This window comes from Acanthaster planci, linkage group LG15 (assembly GCF_054643075.1).
Source record: "Acanthaster planci isolate LZ-2023a linkage group LG15, COTS_SCS, whole genome shotgun sequence".
NCBI lineage: Eukaryota > Metazoa > Echinodermata > Asteroidea > Valvatida > Acanthasteridae > Acanthaster > Acanthaster planci.
Window position 1 is genome coordinate 617,450 of NC_141791.1, and position 20,226 is coordinate 637,675.

The following is a 20,226-nucleotide window of genomic DNA, read 5'->3' on the forward strand; positions in this document are numbered from 1 at the left end:
TTGACGCGCGCCCTCTGCTGAACCATAGACCTGGAGGACAACCTTTAACTAAAGGGGGCGCTAATCTCACTAGCACGACACCAACTTCCTATTCCTGATGAACCTGATATGGTTTAGGCCTACTTGAACAGAATAAAAATATTGAAAGTTCAGCTTGGAAGAATAACACGTGAAGTACTGGACGATGATTTGTTAATAACCGGTCAGGCGGTAAATTGATATAATTCTGATGTTTACTTGAGAAGGATCGTTTGGATTGTTGTCATCAATTTGAACTTTTTTGCATGTTTTTGTGTGGTCTTTAATCTTTGACATTTGTGGAACTCGATTTTTACAATACAAGTACCATTAACACAGTCCATTGCCACAGCATAGTGGAACACCTCTCATCTTAGGCCTAATACCTTAATGTCCTTGCTCTATCGTCTATGGTTTTGTACAGCTCTACTGTTGAGGTTTGATCGATGATCAAGTGTGAAACATGGGTGATCGGCTCATAAACGAAGGAGTTAAGTGGATGTTGGTGGTGAGTTCAGAGTTTGGATTCACCTTTTGATTCACTTAAAGTCATGACATTGACAGTCGATTGGTATTAACAACATAATTAAAATTATAACTCGGTAGTACTAGTACCCCTACCCCAGAACTATGGGGTCCAACGTCTGCGTGGGAGTGGGGTGGACGCGTCTGGAGGTAGTTCTTTTTGTTCTGAGGGTAGGCCTACCCGTTATCATAGGGCTTGTCATCTGCCTTGTTCAGCGTGGTGGATGATGAGCCCCCATACACATGCTTAGGGGCAACTGGATAGTTGGCCAGACTCACTGCTCCCTGGCAACGCCAGTGGTATAATAAGAAACGGAGGGGCTGGAGGTCACAGTTTTGAGCAGGGGGAAGTGCCAGGTCCCTTATTTCACCACTTACTGTGAAAACCAATCAGACTTGACAATAGGTGGTGAAATTTTAGACCTGGTGACTGCACGGCCTCATTTGTTGAACACAGCCAGGTTGGTTGGGAGTGTATTTGTTTTGTTGGTAGTGATGTGACCTTAACATGCATTTGGTAGTCATTCGTGAACCAGAAAAGTGCAGTTCCGACCAAAGGTGCCTCCATAGCTAGGAAAATTGCGCCCTCTCTTGGTCCGGCTCGGGGCTCATACAGACAAAGATATTAGAACTACATGTAGTGGGTAGCCTCTAGAAGTGGGGTAATGACTGTACATTGCAGGGCAACCTATGTATGGGGGGTATGCCTTACATACCTTCCCCTACATTATGCCACTGTCTCAGTTGGTCTTTCTACTATCGTTAATCATGTGGCATGATCTGTCCACCTTTTTACCATCAGCAAATCATATTTTCTTTCAACTCGTGGTTTGGAAGAATTTTTTTGAAAAGGGAAAATTAAAGCCTAAGATTTCTCCAAGTATCAACAAACAATGCAGTTTGATCAATTGATTGTGTAGCTGAAGCAAGCTTTCTCAACATTATGATCGATAAAAGTTTGAATAAAGTACATTGCACAGTGATTACTTGTCTGTGATTGATGCTTCTTTTTTTGCAGTTTTTATGGTTTTTGGCCAACCTCATTGCTTGGTTAGCATCATATTTCACCTACACTAATTCCGATGAGTATTTCTACATCAGAATTCTCATGGGGGTGAGTTTGTCTTTCAAATTATTTGACAGTACCCAGTCAGAAATACATGATGGGTTTTAAAAAGTATGCAGTGCAAGTCTCCAGTGGTGAAATTTTACATTAGTGACAGCATGAATAAGCTTTCAAAGTTTTTATCAAGGCTCATTGTTGAAAATGGCAGTTTCTCCAATTTCATCCAGTCATTTTGTCAAATAAAAACAAAAAGGTTAAAAGCATTGAAAAAATAAACAAATAAATGTAGTTAAAAACATTAAAGAAATGTAAACATTCAAAAATGCTTCCCTAGTTAAGATGAAACATGCCCTTTTATACATGTACCTGTTTCTAGGCAAGCCTTCCTGTCGCTAGGGCAAGTGCTACATGTCTGAATCTCAACAGTATGATGATTTTGCTCCCAGTCTGTCGCAACATCATCTCCTTCCTCAGAGGTTCTTGTGAGGCAAATAAGGTAAGACATCTCCCTATTCTGTGCATCGTCGTGTTGAACTTGAAGGACGTTGAAAGAGAATTAGACCAAGGAAGATACATTGAAGAAAGTAATTAGCCATGAGTCCTGCTTTGTTCCTTGACTCATCCGCTCTTCCTGTCTTGCAGAACTTCATCTTGTTCCTTCGAGATTCTCATTTGATGAGAAATTTCATCAGCTGTGTCAAAGCAAAGCACTCTTCTGCATCATCTGCCTCAGCAAATAATCATTATTTCAGCCAATTTTTTACACATTTGAAACATACATATTTCTTGAGCCATTAAAAAAATTGCCATCTAGAAAGAAAATTTCAGATATGTTATTCACTAAAATATTATACGATGATTTTCACTTGTACCCGACTGCTGAACCTTTCTTTTTGCCATTTCATCAATTGTGTTTCTCTCTTGATTTTAGTACTACCGTCGTAATCTACGACGTCAGCTGGATAAGAACATTACCTTCCACAAGGTGGTTGCCTATTTGATTGTTTTCTTCACTATCATCCACGTTGTTAGTCATTGTTTCAATGCGCAACATTTGTACGACTCATCCACCGGGGTTCGTGGACCATTGGCTTCTCTCTTAAGCTTACAAGTGACAAAATCCGGAAATCGTCTCAATCCTATTCAAGTCATTGATAAGGTACAAACTCATCCTTTTTGCCTTGTATTGTATCATCTGTTTTACTTTTACAAATGCCCATGTCCTCATGAAAGCAGATTAACTTCCAACTGAGTTTGGATATTTCAAACATTTTCCTGCCAATCAGGGCTAATCGTTCTTTTATTCTTATTCCCCAACCCTAGAGTCCCCTCGGTCTTACACTGATTGAGAAAACATTGCAGCTTCTACCTGGCTGGACAGGTGCAGTCCTTACATTAGCTCTAATTGTCATGTTTTCATCATCGACTGAATTCATCAGGTAAGTTGGTTGAATCCCATTAACACATTTTCACAGATTGACCATTTGAGTTCTGTCCATTATACGAGTAATGCTTAGCAGAATTAATCACTATTTGATGTCCCATTTTATACTTCACTATATACCTGATATATATTTCACCTGTTTATCTGATTCATTTCACCTGTTTCCTGGATAAAGTGCAACTACCAGGAAGTATAGTAGGAAGATCAGGGATTTCCTTACCTATCATTTTATGTTCTGGGTTTGACCTAATATGTGTAGTAGATTCGGGGGATGTCACCAGTTTGAGTTTGAATCACTGTGAAAGGGAAGTCGTTAGAAATTGTCATTTCAATTGTCATTAGAAAATAGAAGTTTCCAGTCAATTCAACATGGCTTGCTCTGAAAAACATGTCCAAGTTTACAGTTAATGTAGTTTATTTAGATCAGTTTGAAAAACAAGAAATTGATTTTCAACCTGTGTAGTGTGTGACAAAAATCACAAATAAAATATTATTGAAATATCTAATTATCTGATATATTAGGGAAGTTACTATCCAGTTTATATGATGTAATAAGTGGGTGGACACGTTACCTGTCATTTATTTTGTAGGCGATCATACTTTGAGATGTTCTGGTTTACACATCATCTCTTCATCCTTTACTTTGTGATGATTCTCGCACATGGAGCAGCGTAAGTCTTGTCAATCTGATCTTTTTCTTCCAATTATCAAACAAATCATTTAGAATTTTTTTTTAAATTTAATTTGAATTTCCACAAAAGTTAAAAGGATTGTTCAAAGTTGCCCTTAGGAACATTCTCATTTTCGTCCATCTCACATGTAAAATTAGCTACCAGTTCTTTTTTGAGTTGCCACTGTAGTTAATTTTAAATTTCAGTCAATAAACAAAACTCATTTTCAAATGAAATAAGTTCTAAAATTGAATTTGCAGTTGGTTAAATTTTATGATTTGTTGTATGATAATTTTTTTTATTTTTAGTGGTATCGTAAGCCGGCAGTCAAATGTAGCTGACCACAATCCTAAGACATGTTCTGAAATCTTTACCGAGTGGCCAACTGATGAATGTCCCAAGCCAGAATTTATCAATGGATCAGCTGGAGTAAGTATTGATCAAGACTGACAAGGTTGGTGATAATAATCACACATTTAGACTGCTATTTCCAGGACAAGGCTGGTGATAATAACCACACATTTAGTAATGATAGTGTGAAATATTAAACTGAGACCATTGAGGGCAGCTTGTTCATTCAGATAAAATTTGGTTGTTTCATGATCACTCATTGTAAGGCCAAACAAAAAAATAGCCGCGTTTCTGGTGACTCGACTCAACCTAAAAATCACATGGAACCTATACCTTTTAATTCGACAAATCAATAAAATATAAAAACTTATGATGCCTTGCCCCAAGCCTAACTTTGTGTACATTGTCCTGTATATTGTATTGTTTTATTTATTTATATTTTGCATGAGATAGACGGCTCTTGTGTGTTCCTATTTCAACAACCAACTGCGTTACTACTCAATCACAGTGCTGATATGTAATGCTGACGTGCACATGTACCGTACATGTATTAATCTGACACTGACTTAGTACCTGTTACAAATATACGTTCCCCCCCCCAAAAAAAATACAGACCATCATCCCATCCAAATTTTTGGGGCTATAAAAATGTAGAGTAAAAAAAAATATTGTACCCAACCCACCACCCTAATTTATATTTCAGTGTAATAGGAAACACTAATTTTTTGTTTGACCTTATATGCATTGAGCCAGCATGACAAGAACCACGTAAACTATTCTGATTCCTGATTCCTGTCAAGAGAAATCAACCCCATTTTTCTGCAGTGATCTGTAAGGGTGCAAGAAATTGCAGACTTGTTTTTCCGTTTTATTTCAGTGACAAGTCGATAGCACACTATTACTATTAATTAACAGCAATATTTTCCAGGATAATAATATACAATTATGGACTGCAGCGAGGTCAATAGTGCACCTCTATATGCCCCAAGGGGCTATGAGGGATATAGGGCCAATGTCTGGTCACTCACAAGCCTAACGGGATATACAAGTTAGTGATTGAATAATGGCAATCTACATTCATGTTATAACACACCTCTCTCCGGAATATTAAAAAAAGGAGTGACACCTTTTATAACTGTTCTAACTATTAGTGTAAATAAAATAAAGTGTGAAAACAATACCACAGTATGAAAAATCAAATCAGCTGTGCACATCTGAGCATGAGCTGTATATATACATGTAGATAGAATTGATGAGTGGATTATTTAAAGATATTGAGCTTGTTAAAAGTGTTACATTTATCTTGCCGTTTTATCAAATGTTTGCACTGAATACAACTCTTTCTCTTCATCTGTATACCATGAGTGGTGTAATATTCCACAACAGACAACAGAGGGAAAAATAGGAAATTCTAAACTTTCTCCAAGTAATCAAGTCATAACTCTGCTAATGGCAGATTAGATACCAGCTGGCAATCACCATCAAGAAAGATAGGCATATCAAGGGTACAGCATCGTTAAGCACTCCTTTATTGGAGCAAATATTGGCCATCATAGCTGTCATTTACATTCAAAGAGCCAGACTGATATTTACCTCTTTTAAGTTTGATTGATGGAGTTGTTTTGTTTACTTCCTTTACAAGGTCCGCAGACTGTGGAAGAGAATGATCACTAATTATTTCGGTGATCTTTGAAAGATAGAACCGCCAGGTATCACAAGAGAACTTTATATTGATTGAGTTCTCTTTTTTTCTGGCGAATTAGTATTCCCTATAAAGTTCCTGCATCAGTAACCTGCCCCATTTTGGTTAACTCTAACAGTCCTCAATCCCTCAATTTTAATATGATTTGTCACACACCTGGGAGGGGAGGGTTATTACTGCTAAGCTTCTTAGTACAGAAAATTTGGGGTAGCAGAAACTATTAAGTTTGAATTTAAATTGGATTACATAAATGTGCAAGCAGACCGTACACAGTATTTTTGAAATGGCATGGAAAGAAATAAAAGTTAAGTTAAAATATTCACAGCACAGTGCACACAAACATTTCATGATTTTGAAAATCCTAAGGCATATTTTGTCGAGACTGAAACAGTTCTGTCTATGTTTGTCGATATAATATTCTAAATTATTCTTATCTTTTTTATCCTATAAAAGTTAATCTGTACAATCTCTACACACATACCAGTAATACCTACAAATTTGGAATTTGTAAGGCTGAGGGACAGCAAGGTATCATTCATGATTCAGGAGTATAATTGATATTACAGACATAAAGAGAACAGAATCTGTCACAAATGCGCTCAGTTGACAACCAAATTCACCAAAGGGCCATCTGTCCATGGCTGATGCTATGATGTTGAGTGTTGATGTCAAACCCACGAGGAGATCATACACAGCCAGCGTCATCATCAAAACCTTGGTGCTGTCGGCTAAGTGTGTTATGTGCCGTGTCACGGCAATGGAGAGGATATTCCCTGTTATGATCAGCAGCACCAGGAGAGAGATGCAAGTTGTACGAAGACCAATCAGAAATGGAGAAAGCTCAGAGGATAGAAGGGACCATCAGCTGATGAATTAAACATTTTCCAAATTGTGTCGTCAGAACAGACAAGACCCCAGTCACCAGTAATTCTTGAATGAAGAGATGACCTACATGCTCCGGTGAAATTTCCAAATTGTTGCTGGTACACTCAAGTTGCCTGTGCAAAACTTCACCGTAGCCTAACAAACTTTTGAAATGTTGTTTCAAGCTTGATGACAGAGCGAGACAAAACAGTACATGTACAAGTCTTGTGGTCTCGTATGCACCTGTAGTTTGCACTGAAATGACGAGAGGCTATAAAGCAGAGATGAGTTGTATGATTGGTGTCTAATAACACCGTCATCGTCTCCCCACAGGTGGAGGGGTGTACCATCACTGACTTGACTTGCTCACAGAGAGATCTTACCATTCAATAAAGATGATGATTGGTTCGGTAAATGCCCAACCCTGTGTTGCCATGCCAACAATAGTAGCTTATTAATATGAACTGTTACTGAATGCTTCATTTCCTTTTCTTGCACTGAATGGGCAGATTCAGTAAGTAATAGTGTTAATAGTTAGGTATTCACTGGTCCAACAGCTGTCCGTTTACAGCATTGGAGTTTCTCTGTGATTATCTTCTTGGCTGTCCGACGGTAAGTTTGGTTGAAGAGACAGTAGATAAACACATTGAACACACTGTTGACGATGTAGAGTGATATTACCAGAAAGGAAAGTAGGTCAGAGGTCGCCTTGCCGCTGTAATATTCCACTAGTCGTGCCACCAGATATGGCGTGTAACAGCAAACAAATGATAAAGTGACCATGAAAAACGTCTTCAGAGCTTTATTGTTCTGCATATCGGCAGCTTCATTTGGACCATTGCGGTTGTTTCGTCGTTCATGTTGGCGACTAATTTTAATCAGCCGATAATAGATAAATATCATGGATATTGTTGGTAATATGCTGACCGAAAGAATGGTTAATATATTAATGATCTCACTGTTGTTTGATGGAAAGCACACTGCTGCAGCCGAAATGTATGTTCCTTTTATGCCGTAGAGTGGCGTCAACAGAACTGTTTGTATTAAAGATAGAATTGATACCCCTAGTATCAGGATAATTACACGACGTCTCGTACACCAAAGAGGGAATTTATAGGGCCAGACCACGGCAATGTATCGCTCAATATTCAGATTAATCATAGATTGCAGAGACATAATTGAAACAAACGATTTTATTGCTGACATCATGTGACAGCTGAGTTCACCAAAGGGCCATCTGTCCATGGCGGATGAGATGATACTAAACAATGTTGTGATGCCGATGAGGAGGTCATACACGGCCAGTGATGTCATCAAGACCTTGGTGCTCTCGGCCAAGTTGGTCACACGGTGCGTCACGGTGATGGAGAGAATGTTGCCGGCAATGATTAGGAGACCAAGGAAAGTGATGAAGCAAGTACGGAGGGCAATGAGGAATGGGGAGATTGTTGATGTTGGAAAAGGATCGATCGATGAATTGGACATGTTGAAATGATATCACTGTCTACAGTCTATGGAGAGTGGCTCCTGCAATCCCCTCTCAAAGACCACCACCATCTGGCGATGATGTGCCCAAAAATCCAGCTGTGTATCTCTTTGGTCCCAGTTTCTGCAGATCCTTACCAGTGATAGAACAAAGCAGGCTGGCACATGTAATCAAAGAGCAGAAAAGGTCCCTTGAAGTCTTTTACTAAGTCTTCAAAAAGCTTCCCTCAGTACAGAGATCCTTTATCCAAGTTCTCACTTGACATTTAATTGATACAACTCTCAGTAAAGCTTGCGTTGAGACAAGACTTACTCCATTTCGTAACCGGTTGCCTTCTTGGTCCTGTTTTGCTGTTCATCCAATGAACGTCACAACTGGATCCTTCAGTGTCAGGTGATCATGATTAGTCGGGGTCAGTTAGTATTAAGCCTCCTTCACAGATACCAACATGATGAAACAAACTCTGTGTTGTCACCAAACACTCTCTTCCTTTGCCATTACTAGCTTGAATGTGCTCTCACAGTAGGAGCAGGTAGACCTTGATAGCACAATTAGAACAATATTTGTGTACTGCTGAGTTTTTGTTGATGATGCCTAGCTTGATAAAAATCATCGTGGATTCATCAAGATGTGGTATACCTGTTGCCTATAGCAACAGAAGATGTATTGCTGTCACTCTAATGCAGCTTTTATTGAGTCCTGTTTAGTTTAACTGTAAGAGCGTTATTTTGTGTCCTCCCAAGTTAATTATCAGAGGCAAAATTGCATTTCACTGTCAAGTCTTGGGCTGGGTTTATTAAGTGTCACTCATCATTACTGATTGAATCAATTTCACACACAAAAAACAGTCTCATTATTCAACGCTCAGTAAATACCTGTAAGGAAAAGCCTGTCTCTGACGATTCTCCCCTATGTAAATGTAATAATGTATACCCTTACATTAATTTGAGTGATATTGAGTGGATATTTTGACGTAGGTTTGCAGAAGGTCTTGCAATAAAGAGGAGCTTAAGATTCGGATGTGTGGGTCCATTTACTAATTCTACTTAAAAAGTTGATTAATGATGTTTAATCATGAAATAATTAATGATGATGAAACAAGGAACTTTTAGGGTACCTTTTGTGACAAGTATACTTCTCCTTTTTTCTTGCTTATTTTACACTTTCTGTTATCTCCCTCTCGTACATTTATCACATAGTCCTGGAAGTGGCTTCTTTTTCCCATGGTGTGCTATGTCTTTGAGAGGATGTTTCGACTGTACAGAGCATGGCAAACCAGCATCATCACCAAGGTATGTACGCAAGGACTTGGGTATCTCTTTCTAAGCCTTTTGTGAATTAAATTTGAATAAAATCTGGTGCTCTGAGTTATTTTAATTCACGTGAACATAACAATTTGAATGCTCCATACTAAAGACACTGTTGCTACACCTCGTGCATCTGGGCAAGCTGTTGCTTAGTTACATCAGAGATGTCTTGCACCGATACACTGTTTTTAATAGACACAAAGGAACCAGTCCATTCCAGAGATGGCGGTCGCTCTGCAAAAGCTTGCCCTTAATCACGAGGTATAGCAACAGTATCTTTAGTATAGATCAGTCAAATCGTTATGTTTATGTGTAATCGGACAACCCAGTGTACCAGATTTTACTCAGAATTAACTAGCAAAAGGCTTATTGCAATGAAATCTGCATTCAAGCAACAATATGAAAATAATGAGGAAAAGTGTAACAAATTACCGCTGGCAAGTTGTTGATTTATTCAACTGTCTCAGAATCCAGAAGGTGTCAGAATATTCAATATGTTACCTCACACGACCTCATTTCATTGAGGTCAGGGCCATTGGTCTAATATAACCTTAAGATATTGTGTCCTTCTGACCTACAGGTAAAGTACACCTACATGTGATATGAGGACAAGTCTCTAGTCTCCCATGCTACTCATTATCCCATCCTATAGTTCAGGTCACCAGTCTCATCCAGTCCCTTGTTTTCATCTTGTAGGTTGTTCAACATCCTTCCAACGTTATTGAGATTCAGATGAAAAAACAAGGATTTAAGATGCTCCCAGGTCAATACGTCTTCTTGCTGTGTCCTTCCATTTCAAGATTACAGTGGCACCCCTTCACACTGACCTCAGTAAGTTCAATCACGTTGTGAGCTTTTTAGGATAAAGCTCCTCTTGCTCCTCTGTTCTCTGAGGTCAACTTTTCTTCGACTTTGAAACTGTTCTTTGAAGGTGATGTGTTGCAGAAACATTTCATTCTTATCCTGTTATTGTCTCGCTAGGCACCTGAGGAGGAGTTTCTGAGTGTTCACATTCGAATTGTTGGTGACTGGACGAATAAACTGAAGGAAAAACTCGGAGCGGACCAAGGAGAGCAGTCAGTAGCACAACTGCCCAGGTATTCAAAAATAACAATGATGTCATCGTGTCACCCATGATGTAGTAAATGGACACATGTAGATGAATTGTTGGTGACTGGACGAATAAACTGAAGGAGAAACTCGGAGGGGACCAGGGAGAGCAGTCTGTAGCACAACTGCTCAGGTATTCAAAAATAACGATGACGTCATCGTGTCACCCCTGATATGGTAAATTGACACAACATTGTACACATTGCATTGTCTTGCTCTTTGTTTTTCCTTGAAGGAAATGTTTCTTCTTTTTTTTTCAAATGTTTACATCACCCTTCCCCAGCATCGCAATAGATGGTCCATTTGGTACTGCAAGTATCGACATATTTGAGTACGAGGTTGGGATTTGCATCGGAGCTGGCATTGGAGTCACGCCATTTGCATCTATTCTCAAATCAATCTCGTAAGTTGGAAACTGTTATATGTAGTCACAGTGTGAGTATTGCTAACGCAGTTTGCAGAAGATCAATTGGGCAGTTGAAACATTGGTTTCTAGAATATTATGTAGCATAATTTGTTGTCGCTTCATTTCTCATGTTAGCCACAAGCTTCTTAGCCCAGAATTTGAGCTGAAACTCAGAAAGGTCTACTTCTTCTGGATTTGCCGAGACACTAACGCCTTTGAGTGGTTCACCGAGATGTTGCAGTCGTTGGAATCCATGTTGATCGAGAATGGTCAGAGAGAGTTCTTGGAGTACCATATCTACCTCACCAGGGGCTGGAGTCACAGACAGGTTAATGTTGGAAATGTTTGATATCAACGCTTCTGTAAATCTGAATCATAAAGATAACACTCTAGGCACTTAACGATTCATCAACGTAGCTTTTCCTTTCCAAATGGTAACATCTTTATTTAATGAAGAGCTGCACATCTTTGAATCTAAATTGTGGAATGAATCCCATTCTCTAATGACGTGACATCTTCTGCATCCTGTTTTCGAAGGCCAAGAATATCTATCTTCAGGAGGAACAAGAAGTGGATGCGATCACCGGCTTGAGACAGAAGACAAATTACGGTCGGCCAAAATGGGACGACACCTTTAAGATGATCGCTGAAAACAATTCGGGGTAAGTCAGTCAAATAGTAACCTTGATAGACCACGATATCACCAATGATTCAACCTTTTGTTCTCAAAGTAGATGTTATTTTTCCTCAAAAGGTTACAAACACTTCTGACAGAAAAATTAAGACTTTAAGGAAAAAAAACACTACAACCAAACACTTCATTTGAACATTCACATCATAATTTTTTCCAGACCAGTCAGAGCATAGTTTTTAGGAAGATACAGATCAGAGCTTGTCATGCTGGGACATGTCCACTTGGTGCATGTCAAAAAGCCAATTTTTCTAAGCCTCTGATACAGACTAAATTTTGGAAACTTTACAGAGTGAATGCTGGAGTCTTCTTCTGTGGTCCTAAGAGTCTCTCCACCGTGTTACACAAGTGTTGCAATCGGCACTCCAGCCTTAAACCAGACGGCTGCCGTTTCTTCTACAACAAGGAAAACTTCTAACCCAAATGACCAAACAGTTTCACAAAAATGTGGACAAATGTGTTTTCACAGAAAATGTGAAAGTAGCCGTCTTTCAACAAATTTGTGCCAATCATAACAATAAGTAAAATTGTGCTTTAGATCGCAATTGATTGTAAATTTAAATGTGGCAATATTTAATGGCATGCATATTTGTAACAGTATCTCTATCATCAAGAGAAAAGTATATCCTTGAATTCTTTATTTCCTCTCTGCTAGTTCATTCCAAGCATTTGACCAAACTGCAGTGCTGTAGAATCAGTGTAAAATATTGTACACAGTAGTTTTCATGTGGTCAGACTTTTTTCTTCAATGGGAGACACTGAGGTGCTTGGTGGTGGCAGACACAATGATCCTTTTTGGTTGATGTGGGCATGCGCTTGCAGTTCTCGGCATGCGTGTTAGTTCTGAGCACACGCACGACCGCGGAAAAGGACCAGTTTGTCTGCTGCCACCATGCGTCTCAAAGTCCCCCACTGTGTTTGCTGGATTTAACCAAATTATCATAATAAACCTATTTCACAATTCATGTGCGCACACTCTGAATATTTAACACAGGGGAACAAATTCATGACATTGCATGACATTTGGGGGATGGTTGCTCGCGATTGTTATTGGTGTAGACAATTTGTTCCCCTCAACCAGCTTGGTTCACTTACTCGCACGGGGAATGCTAAAATCAACGTGCCAACTACTGATCTCAAAAGAAAATATGAGATTTTCCTTTGTTGTAACATGATTATTAGATGTATTATTAGACAAACAGTATTTGAATATGTTTCATGAATAAGTTGAATTTATACATTCTAACAAAGTGCACATGGGGTGAGGTATTCCATAGGTATAAGCAGCAATTTTCGACCAGGAGAATTCGACCAACTGCATTCAAACACTACACAGCTGGTCGAATTTCTTACTTTTCTTATGGGGTCAAATACCCGGGTGCACCTTCACTCACCCCAAATACAGGCCCCAAGTAAGCATGGCCATAGGCCAAGTCACCTGCACAGAACATGTTTGAGCAGGTGTGACATCATAACCAATGAACTCAGCTGTTTCATCAAAAAAATTCTTACTGCAAACAGCCTTGGCATTAGATGCTTCAGGAATAGTGTCCATTTGTACCACTAAAACTCTGCTGTAAGAAAAAAAAACCCAAAGCGACTCACCTACCTCCCAACATTGTCGGCTTGTGTCCTTGCTGCTGTATTTAGCCCTTCCAAAAGATCTTTTGTCTGAGCCCCCCAGTGCCTAATTCTGACAGAACTTATGTGTTTTAGTGAGTCATGGTGAGACTGTGACTTCAAGGCACCAGACCAAGGTAGCCATTGAAAGAGTGCCAAATGACCATTGTGGCCAAACATAATTTGACCAGCATTACAAAGTATATAACAGTGTGTAGTAATTTCATATTAAGATTTTTTTCACATTTCAAAGAAAGTGCCTTATTGTGCTTTATTGAACTGATGTTTGGTTGATGACTTCAAAATGCCAAACTACATTTTTATTTTTAGTCGATTGTGCTTGGTGGTGTTTGTTGTAAATGTAGAGTTTTATAATATTTTAAATTTGGTCCTGTGCTTGAGTACCAATTTTACAAGACAAATTATACACATAATTGTGCCTTACAGTTCTCCTTTGAATGTCCATATCACAATATCAAAGTCTGTTGAGAACTCTGCCTTAAGTTATTCTAATTTTTCTTGGACCAAGTATTACTTGTAGTTCCAGAGACTTATTTCTGGAGAAACAAAAGGGTAAAAATCACGGACTACATAAAAGCAAAGATACAAATTAGTGTTCGTTCCAATAATGACAACATGTAGCCTATGTATATTTATGTAGTGTTCATACCATTTTATACATATATTGTATATATTGGCATTTGACTTCTCGTACATGTATTGGCATTTTACACTTCTGTTTAGCATATTTAAGATTTATATAAAGTCATTTTTATTTGTGTATCCTGCATAAAAGGTATAGTAATTTTTTCAAACATTAAAGGGTTTTTGATTCAGTGTGCTAACTTGGAGTTAGCATAGGGGTTATAATCTGGGAATGATAGCACTGATTGGTAACATTCTGCCGAGTTGGACAGTTCCAGTCATACTCAGCTACAATGTATTTTTTTACTAATTTGTGCTCGATGTGTGGCATGCACCACATAGGTGTTATATAATTGAAATGCTTTTTAGCTGAGCAGATTGTATCAGTCAGTAAATCCAGAAATAATTGCTCAGGGTTTAATCAGAACAAGGATTACGGGCCCTTTGGCTTAGCGGGACACAATGAACAGAAATTTGCCTATCAAAACTTTTGATAATTCACAGATTGGAATAAATTCATGTTTTAATACGATTCTGTAATACGTGTAACACAACGTTTGTTTATTTGTGCCTGTTTCAAAATACAAACAAACAACAATGCCTAGGAATGATGTAGTTCAGCTTTAAAATAAAGACAAAAAGCTTATAGTTAATCCTGCATGAAGAGAAGCATTACTTCATTTGTCCCCCTTTGAAAATTTCAAAAACAATGTCCAGTCTTTCAAGGGTATGTAAGGTCTGGTATGGAAGTACAGAAATTTGAAGGATGTGAACCAACTGGGTGTTTTTAGTAGGACAACATTGAATTTTGATGGAAACTAATGTCAGCTGCCAATCAGATGTTGCGCCATCTCTCATACATTAGAGAGGTCAGGATACCTCTGTGAAGCTAGAAACAACATTTATAAATGTATTCCGTGGTACAGTGGAGCCTAGCTGGATGCGTTTGGGTTGGGCAGAGCAGAGAGGTGAGCAAGAAAAGTAGGTTGGGGCTAAGTGAAAATGGAGACAAGGCATGCCGGAAGCAACATCAACATTTCAAACAGTTGAAGGTAAACTTAAAAAAACTAAAAACAGACGACACTACAAGCAGGACCTAATATCCAGGATCATGTTTTGAATTTCATGACACTGAAGCTGAAACAACTGCTTAGCACATAAAGTAACTTCTTGCTTAGCAACCATGTGGGAGCCAGTTACAAGCAGTGCAAATCACATGGTGATTTGACCTGGTAACTTACTCATCCAAACTACAGAGCTAAGGCAATTTGGATGTTCCATGAGACTGGCCCTTGAGATCCACTCTACGGGATCTGCCCCTGACTACGAGCAATCTGGTCTTTCAGGAACATAATGCTTGCTTTCTGTTCCGGAGGCAGAAGGTTGATCTGTTCAGGAGACAATTGTAGTACTTGCATAATAAGAGCCGCCTAGAAAAACAAGGGAGTCATGTTTATAAAAGTTAGTCATAAAATGTCTCGTTGTCAGCTTCAAATTCATCTAACACTCTGTTTGGAAATATTGCTGGGTTTGTGAAAAATCACAACTTGGTAAGACATGATTTCTTGTAACCGTAGGCAGTATTAGACCATAATACAGGGAACTTAATTATCCTATAGAGGGGGAAGTTAGCGAACTGTTGACCGGTCAAGCCAGCGCTCTGTAGTGAGAGCATGATTATTTCTTGTTACATGTTTTTCGAAAGTATGTGAACTTAAGAACCAAAAACAGATGCCTACACCTCAATGAACACAAGCAAACATCTTTATTTAAAAATAAAACCAGATGACATGAGTGACCGACCTTATCTTGATCTTGCTGTGTAGGTTGAGTGTTACCGAATCCCCCTGGGCCTCCAGGCCCACTGGGTCCTCCTTGAGGTCCACCCTGAACGAAGACGAGACCAAAAAGGCACAATATCAGACATACTATTAGCAAATCTAGGCCTTTTATAAATAAAATCTTCCAATTCACAAGAGGACTCTTCGATAACATTTGTCATTTTAGCACCAGAGACTATTTCAGAAACACAGAGTAACAATCTCTGACCTCACAGATTTAAAATTTACTTCTAGATGGGGAAAGAAAGTAGTGACAAAGCTTTCATAAGCCAGGGATACTCGCACAGTAATGCCAACAGGCTGGATTCAAACCTGCCATCAGCAGTTTTGACTTCACTGCACCAGACAAACTCTCATCATTCTCACCAACTTACCGGCATTCCTCTTTCCAAGACCCTGGGATCGCCAGCCATCATCGGCTGAGTCCTAGGGTCACCTCCTCGACTGTCAAAACCCCTGATATCCTGACCTCTCAGGTCAGGTCGTCTGGGGTCATGTGACCTAGGGTCAGTTTGACCTCTGATGTCTGGCGCTGGACCACGAGGGTCCATCGGGCCACGATGTTCAAATGGCCCACGGTCTTGACCCAACGGCATGCCACGCTGACCCATGTGCTCTGAAAAAATGCAAAGGTCATTTGAAATATTAAAATACCTACTGCCAGTGACAATAAAAGCCATCTCAGTTGGGCAAATGAAAGTACATAGACTTCACTTTCACAACTTATTCAAGGTAAAACTTGAAGCAGCTTTTTCTGAACTAACTGAAGAAGAGCAGCACACCAAGCACCAGTCATTTTTACAGTTCAACTTACCTGTGTCCATTCGGTCCATTCCTATTGGTCCAGACGGGCCCTGTTGCATTATAGGTCCACGGCTGTCGATTGGCCCTCTGTTATCCATTGCATTCGGGCCCAACAAAGGGCGCATCATTCCTCCTACAAATAACACAAAAATTTGGCAGCTTTAGAAACACAATTGAAATTGATTCAACAGAAGAGGTACCGGTGTTTCATCGGCTAGTGAAATTATTCATAAACGGGTGGTTCCTTTAACGGGTTTAGAATAAAAATGCGTCATATTTTGTATTTTTCATTCCATAATGATGAAGACAGGAGTTTGCCTGTTTGAAAGACTAAACTTGCCCAGTCCCTGTTGCCGTGGTATCATCGGTGGGCGCGGCCCACTACCAGTCCCACCCTTCATACTAGTCACAACACCCATACCTGGCCCCTGCCCTGCCAACATGGTTTGCTGTTGTGGCTGTTGTTGTATTGGGTGAGGTATCTGTTGTTGTTGTTGTTGCTGTGTTGGTACACCCATGGCAGGTTGGGGAAGCTCTGGTGGTAGCAGGGCCTGAGGAGCATTGACTTGCTTGTGAAGAAGTGTCTGGCCGGAAAAAAAAAGTCTGAAGGTTAAAATAAGACAACAGCATGCCGAAGATACAGCATGCTTGTATCTGATTGATGACGGTGATATTCCACATGATTCTTAGTAGAGGGATATCCTAGCTTAACAGCTGCGATGTTAAGGGTTACGTCACACACTAAGAGTCTCGGGCCTCACACCCTTGGATCCCAAATCCTTGGATCTCAACAGCTACACCCAACATCCAGCAATCTCAGCATATGCAGTCTGTTTTTACCATTAAACCTACCACTGCTATTTCTGGGTTGACAATACGCATCACCACCTGGGCTTGGAGTAAAGCATATGCAAGTTGTGGATTCTGCAAAAGCATGTTCCTAGCCTCAACAGGGTTATTCTGAATCACCATCTGTAAGTTATAAAAAAATATTCAAATGTCAACTACATGTACACCGGTTAAGATGACAGGTGTTGGAGTGAATATACATGAGCCAATTTTTAACAGTAATTTTTGGGAGTTTGACTTTCAATTCTCAGTTCCACTTACCTTCATTTGCTTCATGAGTTCAAACATCTGTTCAGGAGGTAAGCTGGCCACTGCCTTGGAGATGGCTTCAGGTGCTTCATGGGGTGGCACTGCCTCGCCAAACGGAGACTAAACAAGATGATCAAACACAAAAGACCAATGTTAGACAATACTGGCGATTCACATTAAGTGCCTCTGAGAGTTTGCAACGCATTGCCAAATCACAACCCGCGAAAGCTGTCGACCCTTTCCAAATGCGCATTGGATCAACAGATTTCACACTTTGTGATTGGCCAACACGTTGCAAACTCGCACTATTGTGAATCATTTTATCAAGTTTTATCAAGTCTGCCTTTTCAAGCTGTCACAACAGTAGGAAAAAAGTAAAAGGAAAAACTCACTTCACTGGCTGGTGCAGCAGGGACCAAATCTGAAAACCAAAGGGAAAGGATAATGATATGACACTGAGAATTTATATATAACAGGTGCATCTCCATAAGTCCATTGACAGATTCTTCCAATGTATGGATTATTTTAGTTCTTTCATGTGTAACATAAAAACGACACATTTCACACAAAAAATGAAATTCACAATTCTTTTCAGGACTATTTTGCCCAGGTTTCTGGCAAGACTTTCCATTTTTTCCACTCACTACTCACTTTTCAATTCTTCCTTATTCTTCTCGCTAGCTGCATTGTCCACTCTCAGAGCTCTCCCATTCAGCTCATACCCATTCAAGTTACGCATAGCACTGAGTGCAGTCTCCTGGTCTTTGTACTCGCAGAAACCATATCCTTTTGGTTTGCCGGACTCACGGTCGTAGACTAGACGGAAGCTGATGACGGGACCAACCTCTGAGAAGATGTCTTTAAGTTTCTCCTCAGTTGCATCATATGGAATGTTGCCAACTACAGCAGAGATGGAATGAAAACCAATAAACAAGTGAGCATAGTTTAGACACACGCAGTCATGCACAGCACACATATGGCCCCGAATGTTGTTCAGAAAAACTTGCAATGCAATGCCCCAATTAAGAAAATTGTAAGTCTTTTTTCTGTGCTGACAGTTGCTGAGTTGATGTGTCTTTTCGAATGCTGGTCAACTCGTACCCATGCTAACTCGCACACCTACCAATTTGTACGCCAACCAACTCATACGCCGTGTAATTGCATGCGTAGTTTAGTTCATACAAGTGCGATCACGTGCTAGGAATTAGTTCAGCTTTCTGCAAATGTACAAAAAATGTGACTGAAAGCTTTCTTGATGCGCAAGATATATGATTTTTGATTTTCTTTCCAAGCAACCGGGACCCCAAAACCCAAAAAAATGGAACTGGAGTTTTGAAATTTTTTCAAAATCTTTTTCTTAAAATTTTTGGGCGGTATTATTTTAACTATCATTTTTTTATTTCCTAGTTGAAAATACAATTCATTTACTTTTTCTTACTAATGTAGATATCACAGCCACATGTAAAACAGTCTTTGAGCTTCCGACCATCAAAGCGAGTTTCTACATGTACATTTAGTTTTCACGACACGCGGGCATGGTAGGCCTGCTTGAGAGGGGACTTGGACTCAGATTTGATGTTTGGAGTTGGCTCTTTGAAGGTGGAACCACCAATGGTGGGTACCTGCTTCTTTACAAAAGTGGAGCTGCCGATTGAGATTTTTGTTTGGAACCGCAATTCCACTCAGAACCGGAAGTATCGCGCAAGCCTACTTGACATCTTGAAACTACTTCTCAACAAATGTCCCTCAGGTACATAACAGTACATTTTGAAAGTACTTCTCAGTCAGTGGAAAGTCTCTCACACACGAGTTGACAGGTTGGTTGGTGTATATATGGTTGGTCGATGTACGAGTTGGTCGGCGGACGAGTGGACCAATCCGCGCACATGTTGGTTGGCGTACAAGTTGGCTTGCGTATGAGTTGACCTGTTCCCGTCTTTTCCTCCTCCAACAATGTGCCTCACCTGCTCACCATGCTCAAGCCTACACGGTAAATTATATTTAGGCCTACAGCTTGCAAACTTGGCAAATTGGCAGTTTTTGTTGTAAATAATGATACCAATGAGCACTACACCATTTTATGAAAACTACACCGTGAACACATGTACTGCAACAAGTGCAGCTACATTTCTGCCCCATGACGGGTGCATAGATCTGTAATGCCATGCTTCGAGGACAGTTTTTAAAACGTCCAACAACATGTTCCACTTCCAATTCTCGATCATGTCGAGGGCCCCCCTGACTTTGAATAAACAACTGTTTGACTTTGGTTAAATTGTTTGTGAACATGTAGAATGAAACAAAGAACATATTATTCTAATCTTACCGAACACCGATCGAAGAGATCTTTCGATAGCTGACATTTCAGTACCGTTTGCACAACCAAAAACGAAGAATTTGAGCACCCGACGCGTGGAGCACAATGCACGAATATAATCTACTCTCTGAGGCATGTACATGTAGTCTGGTGCACGATTTCTTGTAATTCTCGCGCTGTAATGTTGCGACAGAATCAGAGGCGTCAGTCAGACCATGTACACAGGGATGACCTGGCCAACTTTCTTCGATTGGTGGCGC

The 20,226-nt window shown here is 39.8% G+C and overlaps 4 protein-coding genes across 7 annotated transcripts in view; 1 reads left to right on the forward strand and 3 right to left on the reverse strand.

Annotated features, from left to right (window-relative positions):
• Positions 1 to 14,249, reverse strand: part of LOC110974417 (NADPH oxidase 2-like) — a 36,601-nt gene extending 22,352 nt beyond the window's left edge. The window contains exon 1 of the mRNA XM_022226036.2: positions 13,251 to 14,249. The gene's annotated coding sequence lies outside the window, so the exon portion shown is untranslated. The remainder of the gene's footprint in view (positions 1 to 13,250) is intronic.
• Positions 76 to 14,446, forward strand: LOC110974418 (NADPH oxidase 1-like). 3 transcript variants are annotated; one of them, XM_022226037.2, is made up of 15 exons: positions 76 to 210; positions 443 to 526; positions 1,562 to 1,657; positions 1,986 to 2,105; positions 2,541 to 2,768; positions 2,933 to 3,048; positions 3,644 to 3,724; positions 4,033 to 4,153; positions 9,327 to 9,419; positions 10,131 to 10,265; positions 10,416 to 10,531; positions 10,828 to 10,947; positions 11,086 to 11,278; positions 11,488 to 11,612; positions 11,933 to 14,446. In XM_022226037.2, the coding sequence occupies exons 2-15, from the start codon at positions 482 to 484 to the stop codon at positions 12,057 to 12,059; spliced, it is 1,716 nt and encodes a 571-aa protein (XP_022081729.1). In that variant the 5' UTR covers positions 76 to 210; positions 443 to 481; the 3' UTR covers positions 12,060 to 14,446. The 3 variants fall into 3 exon arrangements, with proteins under 3 accessions (XP_022081729.1, XP_022081730.1, XP_087002874.1); XM_022226038.2 differs by having other exon boundaries at positions 82 to 202; XM_087146748.1 differs by lacking the exon at positions 443 to 526 and having other exon boundaries at positions 91 to 210.
• Positions 6,697 to 8,427, reverse strand: LOC110974424 (histamine H2 receptor-like). The gene has a single exon (XM_022226044.2). It carries the CDS (start codon positions 8,124 to 8,126, stop codon positions 7,176 to 7,178), a length of 951 nt encoding a protein of 316 aa, XP_022081736.1. The 5' UTR covers positions 8,127 to 8,427; the 3' UTR covers positions 6,697 to 7,175.
• LOC110974420 (uncharacterized) lies at positions 14,447 to 20,135 on the reverse strand. Of its 2 annotated transcripts, none has more exons than XM_022226039.2 (10): positions 19,976 to 20,135; positions 18,301 to 18,549; positions 18,042 to 18,070; positions 17,662 to 17,769; positions 17,404 to 17,523; positions 16,973 to 17,135; positions 16,562 to 16,684; positions 16,122 to 16,363; positions 15,710 to 15,793; positions 14,447 to 15,336 (listed from the first exon to the last, which is right to left on the reverse strand). In XM_022226039.2, the coding sequence occupies exons 1-10, from the start codon at positions 20,106 to 20,108 to the stop codon at positions 15,211 to 15,213; spliced, it is 1,377 nt and encodes a 458-aa protein (XP_022081731.2). In that variant the 5' UTR covers positions 20,109 to 20,135; the 3' UTR covers positions 14,447 to 15,210. The 2 variants fall into 2 exon arrangements, with proteins under 2 accessions (XP_022081731.2, XP_087002875.1); XM_087146749.1 differs by having other exon boundaries at positions 16,892 to 17,135.
• Between the last annotated feature and the right edge of the window lie 91 nt (positions 20,136 to 20,226).

Bases quoted from the DNA above. Each gene is read 5' to 3' on its own strand.
- LOC110974424 (XM_022226044.2), bottom strand. From the start codon at position 8,126: ATGTCCAATTCATCGATCGATCCTTTTCCAACATCAACAATCTCCCCA.
- LOC110974418 (XM_022226037.2), top strand. From the start codon at position 482: ATGGGTGATCGGCTCATAAACGAAGGAGTTAAGTGGATGTTGGTG. The intron at 527-1,561 runs GTGAGTTCAGAG...CTTTTTTTGCAG, and splicing joins GAGTTAAGTGGATGTTGGTG to TTTTTATGGTTTTTGGCCAA. The intron at 9,420-10,130 runs GTATGTACGCAA...TTCATCTTGTAG, and splicing joins AAACCAGCATCATCACCAAG to GTTGTTCAACATCCTTCCAA.
- LOC110974420 (XM_087146749.1), bottom strand. From the start codon at position 20,108: ATGTACATGCCTCAGAGAGTAGATTATATTCGTGCATTGTGCTCCACG. The intron at 17,770-18,041 runs GTGAGTTTTTCC...CATCTTGTTTAG, and splicing joins CTGCTGCACCAGCCAGTGAA to TCTCCGTTTGGCGAGGCAGT. The intron at 15,794-16,121 runs GTAAGTTGGTGA...GTCTTCGTTCAG, and splicing joins TCTTGGAAAGAGGAATGCCG to GGTGGACCTCAAGGAGGACC.